The sequence below is a fragment of the Gadus morhua genome, chromosome 19, assembly GCF_902167405.1.
Source record: "Gadus morhua chromosome 19, gadMor3.0, whole genome shotgun sequence".
Lineage (NCBI taxonomy): Eukaryota > Metazoa > Chordata > Actinopteri > Gadiformes > Gadidae > Gadus > Gadus morhua.
This window is the reverse complement of record NC_044066.1, coordinates 2,478,992-2,487,500: the sequence shown is the minus strand read 5'-3', so window position 1 is coordinate 2,487,500 and position 8,509 is coordinate 2,478,992. Positions and strand designations below refer to the sequence as shown.

The 8,509-nt window shown below is 45.6% G+C and overlaps 1 protein-coding gene across 12 annotated transcripts in view; it reads left to right on the top strand.

Annotated features, from left to right (window-relative positions):
• The first annotated feature begins 3,802 nt into the window (after positions 1-3,802).
• The window catches only part of rapgef1b (Rap guanine nucleotide exchange factor (GEF) 1b), a 49,516-nt gene continuing 44,809 nt past the window's right edge, over positions 3,803-8,509 (top strand). For 6 of the 12 annotated variants that reach the window (XM_030341457.1, XM_030341455.1, XM_030341456.1 and 3 more), the window contains exon 1: positions 3,805-4,112. In XM_030341457.1, coding sequence (XP_030197317.1) covers positions 4,085-4,112 — 28 coding nt within the window. In that variant the 5' untranslated portion in view covers positions 3,805-4,084. Of the gene's footprint in view, positions 4,113-8,509 lie in introns of all 12 variants that reach the window. The other 6 variants (XM_030341452.1, XM_030341451.1, XM_030341453.1 and 3 more) reach the window with 4 other exon arrangements.

The window sequence follows — 8,509 nt, the reverse complement described above, 5'->3', positions numbered from 1 at the left end:
CCCACCCTTCTGCAGGGTGACAGACAAACGACCATAAGGAAGGGATGAAGTTAGAGACGAAGAGGCCATTGTGTGTGTGTGTGTGTGTGTGTGTTTTGGGGGAGGGGGGGGGGTCCCTGGTATAGAGAAAAACATAGGGTAAGCAGACCATCGGCACTTCCTGTTTGTGTGTGTGCGTCAACATGTATTTGTATGCAGGCGGGGGAGGGGGGGCGGGATGTGAAGTAAGGTAGTGTCGAAGAAAGAGAGGGACTCAGACCTTTACTGTCATAGTGAAAGGATAAAATGATCTTGAAAAGGCAGGAGGATGTGTTTTGCCAAAAGGCCTGCCGCCCTGTAGTGCTCCAAAGAGCAGCGCAACAATGCCTGCCTCAGCACATAAATAATTCCTCCCCGGTAAAGTGAGTGCGTATGTATCCACGGATGTGCGCAGACAGTTATATGTGTGCCTTGTAAGATCCTTTCACCTTTGTGCGTCTTTGACATTGTGTGGATGCTACAAAGTTAAGGTTTATGCAGTACTGTGTGTCTATGTGTGTGTGTGTGTGTGTGTGTGTGTGTGTGTGTGTGTGTGTGTGTGTGTGTGTGTGTGTGTGTGTGTGTGTGTGTGTGTGTTACTAACATTAATAATTTGTATTAATTCGTATCATTAAATTAGGTGAACAGTAGGAGGAGTCTCCCATGGATTCCAGCATGCCCTCCACGCATGCCTCCCCCCTCTACACCCTCTGACCTTGTCCTCTGTCCGTGAGAGTGTGTGTTCTGGCAGTGACGGAGTGCTCTTCTGTCGTGCGCTATCGAGTAGGTCAAGACCTCGACATCTCGTCCTCTTTCTCCAATTCTTTCCAAATTTTTATCTTTCAACTTGCTCGATCGAAAGAAGAAGAAAAGCAATCCCCCCCCCCTCCCCCCATTGCTACCCCTGGCCGTAAATCTTAATTCTACCATGAGAAGGGGAAAAAACATGCTTGGAGAAATCTGTCAATGGTCTGTCAAGTGAAGCCAAGGAAAGACAGAAAGGCTGTTGTTCCTGTTTTTTTTGTGCACTTAATTTATTCAATTGTTTAAGCCTTAGCGATCAGCTCACTGTCTCAACGTCTCTCAGATGTGAGGCCGACGAAGGGCCTGACCGCTGGCCAAGGGTAAAGTGCAGCCTTAAAATGGGTTTGAGCTTGCGTCACATGCCCTCTCCTCCTCTCACACGGCCCTCCGCTCAGCTCACCGCCGTTCAGCTGACCGCCGCTCTGCTGACCGCCGCGCAGCTGACCGCCGCTCAGCTAAACGCCGCTCAGCTAACTGCCGCTCAGCTAACCGCCGTAATAGTTCTCACCTCTTTCTTTCGTGCGCCGGAGGATCGACCACTAAAGTCTACCACAACTTGTGAACTACTTTATTTATTTTGTTATCCTAATACTTCATAAGCCCCAGCTTTAGATTTAGATTCCTTATTCACATTTGTCCCGGATATTGCCTTGTGGTGCATTGATATGTCAGGACCAGGACTAAAGTAAGACATCTGATGATCTTTGATTTTTAAGAAATCTTCTATTTTTATGTGGTGGTTTTTTTTTGCGCCTTACTTTCGTGGTTTTATATTTGATATGAATGTACTGTGACTAAAGAATCATAACAACATATTCTGCTATTTGTTTTTGTTAGCCCACAAATCGTAGACCTACTTTGTTTATTCGATGTCCTAGTTTTATGGCTTCTTGATGTATATTTAACTTTTTATCAAAAAGGATAAATTTTTGCACCTTGTTTTGAGAGGCATCCATTATACATTTGAGTTGATCATTTCCAGATATTAGAGGGAGACATGCGCCGACAGACAAAAACATCAACAGACCGTGAGCACCCCCCTTTGGCAGATAGAGGAAATGCACTGAAAGCAGAATGCATATTCATGTATTGTAGCCTCCCGCAGCCTCGATTTCCAGTCTTTCTTGTGAAAACAAGGTCATCCTAAATACCTGTGTATTTGCTTCAGTGATTTGTTATTAGTGCAAGTATATAAGTTGGCGTCAACTGTCAACAGCATTTTTTGCTTTTTTTGACTGTAGAGATCGAGTGCTACTGAAGAGGAAGTATATAGAAAATATCATTAATAAACACACGCACACAAACCAACCCTACCCCACCCCCCCCCCCCCCCCCCCCCCCCCCCCCCCCCGCCCCACACACACTCACACACATACATACACACTAATCCTAACACTGCATGGATGCTTGCACACACGGACACAGAGACACACACACACACGCACACACTTATCCTAACAAAGCACGAATGCACGTGCACACACACGCACGCACGTATGCACACGCACACAAACAAAAACACACACACACACACACACACACACACAAACACACACACTCACACACACACTCACACACACACACGCACACCCTTTTATCTTTTACCGTTTATGTGGGCATAGTGGGCAGTCATAGCTAAAGTAAATATTAACCCTTAGCTCTGATAAGATTAGAGGTAGATAATGTTGAGAAAATAAAACTCAGCATAAAGATGTACAAAAACACTCAGAATAAAAGAAGAGACGTTCTCCTTAACTTTCAAATGTTTTGCAGGGCATCATGGGCGTTAGGTGACCCAGATCACTCAAGGAATGCAGATCATTCTGCCAGTTTGATCAATTATTCATAATAAGCAGTCAGGGCACGCCTCCCTCTCCTTGATATGCCAGAGGAATGTCCTGGGAGCTGTTCTTTAGTCCGATTGACCACCTGAAGCATTTTACCTTCTTTGGCAGATATGAAATAGGAAAGCTGGGCTGAAGGATTCAACTTCCTCCACCTTTTTTCCTGGTCAATGGAGGAACCCAATGGGGCCAGCGAGGTGCAATGTGACAAGGGAAAGATGCTACATTATTGTGATACAGTTAATTTGGGTGTGGAATGCTATACAGTTTACAGTGTAGTATAGTGTGGGGTGGTTTGCTATGTAATAGTAGGCTTTAAGTATAGAAATAGACAAGAGGGGAGGAAATAAACGTAAAGAAGTGATACAATTGACAAAGTTAATTAGTAACTAAACTGAGTGGTTGGTTTAGTGTTATGTTGGTCTTGTAGATTGGTATTGCATTGGTTGACAATAAGCTCACCTGGAATTCCGCCCTGGGTGGAAGTACGGGGCTAGGTTGCAGGTTTTGTGACCTGGGTGGAAGTACGTGGCTGGGGTGGAGGTAGAGTGGCCTGGGTGAAAGTACGGTCTGTGGCCTTGGTAGAGGTACAAGGCTGGGGTGGATGTAGTGTGGCCTAGTGGAAGTACAGGGCTTGGGGTGGCTGTACGGTCTGTGGCCTGGGTAGAAGTACGGGGCTGGGGTGGAGGTAGTGTGGTACTAAACTGTATAACAGTGATATTTGGGAGTATCTCGTTCGGGTGCTGCACCTTAGACGGTCCCTGAACATTCGTCTCAAAGCCGGCTGTACGTAACAATGTTATTTCTCCACCTCGGTAGATGGCTTGTTTTGGTTAGGATTATGTTGTAGCTCTTTGTTAACCTACGGTAGTTACAAGGCATCCTTTTTGTCAACGTTTCGCCAATGGTTTAAAACCTATTTCAAAGGCAAAACCCCCACCAAGACCCTTAGGGGGCTCCGTACGAGGCGTTTAAATAATACAATATTGATACACTCATGTCTGACATAATTATTATTATTGTGGTCTTGCCGTCTCTGACGCACACAGCGCATGCGCATCTGGACTGGTATTGAAACCCTACCCCTCCATCCCATTATGGCGACAACACGAAGTAGCCCATTCCTCCCGCCAGGAGGCGCTGTTGTACCGGGCCGTGCTACCCTGGCCGACCGGGTTCAAGTCTCGGTTCTAGTAGTGAGAGTATTCAGAGAAAATCACCCCGAGACGGACTTGGTCACATTTTCCCAGGATCAATGAGTGTCGCCCCGCAAACCGACTCCCTCCGTTCCGGTACCCTTTTCTCATGGACCGATACCGTCTAGGATGAGGGACTAGTCACGAGGATAACACGGAGGATCTGGAGCTGGGCAGCCGACCGCTGAACTGCGAGTGGAATCACAGCTGCTGGCTGCGAAGATGTCGGGGAAAATAGAGAGCAAGCAAGGTAGGTCCTGGTCCGCCGCCCGCCCGTTATCCCCGGTGGGACGGGTCCTCCGCCCGGTCCCGGGTCAGACCGTTACCACCGGGGGGACGGGAGATGGAGCTTCAGTTAGATCACAACCAGACTACGTGTCCGTACCTCAGGGCTACTGTTCTGATCTGTATGTGTGATCTCTACCCAACAAATGGTCTCTGGGCTGTTGACGTTGATCTCTGACTGTAACCAGCTCAACACTGGCTGGTTATCTAACCCTGATTCAAACTAATGAAGGTCTAATGTTTTAAACACAAGCTGAGCAGTGAATTGTGATATAAACATTTTACCCACTTCCCCAGCATTCATCTGCTTTTAGCTTGCTTTAAATAAATTAAATTGCCCTCTTACAATGTTTCTGGATGATAGTCTGAAGAATAAGTAAGTCCTGCTCTATTCCCATTTCCTAATGGTGGTAGACTGGTGCTAATGGTGGTGAACTGATGCGGTCCGGATCACCACGTAAACACTCGTTTACTAAAGGCTCCCAACGCCTGAAAGGAAGCATACCGTTAACACAGAGGGTCACCTAGTAACGGCGGCTAGCACCAGCTAACGGTTAGCACTGGACCAGCTCACGGTTAGCACTGGACGAGCCAACGGTTAGCACTGGACCAGCTAACGGTTAGCACTGGACCAGCTAACGGTTAGCACTGGACCAGCTAATGGTGCTGCTAGCTAGCTCGGCTGCCACTCCACCAGAGTTCTGACGCGTTCACGCCCAAGGAGTTGATGCGTGCGTGTATTGATTTCAGATTTGTGCACGTGGCATCATTGCGAAGTGTTTGTCATTCGTTGAGTATTTTTGGATGGACGTGATTTGTCGTTCACCCTGAAACCAGGGAATGATGGTTAAGTGGCTAAGGCAGAATTCATTAAATGAGGGGTGGAAACAAGAGGGTTGCCTGGGTTTACGTTCAGAGGGAAACTTTATCCTGGCCAGCTATACTTCCCACCCCACCAGCTGTCTCTCCGCTTCGCTTCACAGTCCTGGGTCGGACACACACACACACACACACACACACACACACACACACACACACACACACACACACACACACACACACACACACACACACACACACACACACACACACACACACACACACACACACACACAGATGCCCTAGCACGCGGGAGGAGTGTCATCCACGCCATCCAAGTCATTATTCTCTAGGTAGACAGAAGTTTCCGATGTGTGCGTCTGTGCTGACAGATGATAGTCCAAAATCAGTATTGTTAACCAATATTCTTATCCGCAATTATCAAGTTGTAAAGACATTGAAGACCCCTATATTTGCCTGAATAAATATTTTCCTATATGGTCTTGTGAGTTGACAAGTGTGTTAAGGCTGGAAAACATACGACTAGTCTGTATAGTTGGATGCATCCCTTGATCCTCTCCATAACTGATGAGTTGCATGAATGCATATTCTTCAGATAAGTAATCACGGTTGAAAGGCTCCCATTCATTTTGGGTTCTAGTTGAATTAAAATCGGACAGTCTTGGGGTAACTCACACACAGCTCAATTGTTTAAACTCTCAAGACCAATATGAAGTGGCAACTGAAACGTGGAAAGACATTTTTATTCTATAATATCAACTTTGTTTATTGATATAGACTTCAACTAGTGAGGATCTTCTTGCTAATGACCGTACTATCTGCCTTGGCCAAAGTTACTGCATATTTGTCATAATGGGTAGTCATTTAAAATACCTGGCTGTAAGCATGCTGCCTCATAAGCCTACCTCCTGGCCTGCCTCACCACCTCATTCATTGTCTTTATAAGGAGTAAACTGGCTCACAGTATCTCTGCAATGGATGCTATTCTCCAGGATGCCATTTTTATCTGACTATTAGATGGTCTCACACACACACACACACACACACACACACACACACACACACACACACACACACACACACACACACACACACACACACAGAGAGAGAGTACTCCATCACTGTGATGGTTGCAATTTTGTGCCTGTGGTGGTCTTACTCGAATGCTAACAACAACAGCAGGAAGCCAATCTCACATCCCAGCACTTCCTTCCATAGTGGGAAAATGAACTGGGTGGAGAATGTTTGAAGTGCGAGGCATTAGTGTGTATTTGGCTGAACTGTGTTTGTTCAGCCTTTTAGCAGTATAATAATTGATATCTGAATTATAATGATACACTATTGTATTGTTTGCATTGGTATTATTTGCAAAACGCTGTACCCCAAGTAACAAAGGTATAAGCCTTAATCTAAAACCAGGTAAAACATTGCTCCAAACAGATCCTGATCGGTTGAATACAGGTGGAGCATCTAGGTGTACAGTATTTTTTTTCTTTTTAACATATTTTATCTATTTTCAAAAGGTGATATGAAAGATCATTTGACACGTTTGTAAAAAAAAAAATTGCAAACAGGTTCATTCCGAGGTTGTAGGTTTTTATTTCATTGATTCTGTGCCTTACTTGTAGCCTGGCTCTGCCCGCCTAAGTACTTCCGCTCAATTTGAATTTCCCTTCAGTACTAGGTCTGGAACTGCTGTATGTAATTTGGTTTTCTGGTGCCGCCACAGCGGCCACCAATCAGCGAACAGAGGGCGTGTCTGAGAACAATGACGATAAAGTCGTACGGCAGTTTGAGTTGTTGTTGTAGGTCGGTAGTTGATTTACAATGTGCAATTTTTCCCTGATAAATTAAATTCGACGAACAAAACCTGCAGCTGTCGTTGACGGACATTTTCGTGCAGACGCGCAAGGTGTTTGGTTTGTGCACAACCTGCGCGTGATTCCCGGCGCATGACATAAGTCACAACCAAACGTTAGCGATTGGTTATGGCAGATCCAGAGTGGCACTGGGCAGATCCAATCATTTTAAACTTCAACAGACACCCGCCTTCAAGTGAGTTAACGTTTGTCAATTGATTAGGTCCAGACTCTCTGTACAAATGAAATTAAATAAAGTGAAGTACGAGAGTCTGGTAGAACCAGGCTACCTTACTTGGTTCACAGGCTTTTTTAATCAACGCCCTCAACCCGGTCACAGTCATATTGACCCTAGTGTTTGAACCCGTTTGTATTGGTTGCCATGTTGAGAAATAAGCACAAGCATCTATATTTAGCCTGACTGCCCTCCTAACAGACGACAGACGTCAGACATCAATGGAAGTCCCTGGTAAAAAAACGGAACTGATCCGTCAGCGTCCTTATTTAGCCTCCTTAACCCCAGCACATCTTTGTGAGTCTGCATAGCTGTTTGCCTCTAGACAACTTCTAAAATTGGACAATCTGGTTTGTTACTTTAGCATTCCGAGTGTTGTTGCTGAAGTGAAATTCCCTGCACCTTCTGTTTGGTCAATTGTTCCCTGCAGGGTTTCAGAACTAGACAGCATCTCCCTTCAAGTTGTCTATAAGTAGCACACCTGCATACCTGGGGTCCTTGTCACTTTTTTAATTGGTGCTGTCATGTGATTACAACAACATGGTTTCTCAGTGGATTATGGCTTCATTACTGGTGAGGGATTCCACTGTTGCATGGGCAGGCTTTGGGTCTTTAGGGCTACACTCATTACTGGTGACGGATTCCACTGTTGCATGGGCAGGCTTTGGGACTACACTCATTAGTTGTGAGGGATTCCACTGTTACATGGGCAGGCTTTGGGACTACACTCATTAGTTGTGAGGGATTCCACTGTTACATGGGCAGGCATTGGGACTACACTCATTAGTGGTGAGGGATTCCACTGTTACATGGGCAGGCATTGGGACTACACTCATTAGTGGTGAGGGATTCCACTGTTACATGGGCAGGCATTGGGACTACACTCATTAGTGGTGAGGGATTCCACTGTTACATGGGCAGGCATTGGGACTACACTCATTAGTTGTGAGGGATTCCACTGTTACATGGGCAGGCATTGGGACTACACTCATTAGTGGTGAGGGATTCCACTGTTGCATGGGCAGGCATTGGCTGTTTGGGTTTGACACGCTGTAATCTTGAGCATTTCACTCTGCAGGCTCGCAGTTTCCATCTAGGTTTTCCTGTGTTGTAATTAGTTGTGTTTGGGGTGAATAGGGAAGAGGGTGGAGGAAGGTATTGTGGCGAAGAGATTTCAGTATTTCTACATTGAAACGGTGAAGTGTTGATCTTGGATGATACAAAGAATACAAAAAATGCAGTCCGACTCCACTTTAAAATAAAAGTCTTTCAGCTGCAATGGTGTAAAGCAAATGAAGAGAAACCTTTTAGTTTATTGTGAGGTATCCATCCTCTCTTAAGCACTGCTTATACATTGCTTTTTGCCTCTTGCGGTCGCTCGGTTGGTCTTAACCCAAGCATGTTTTATCTTGTTCGTGACGACATTTG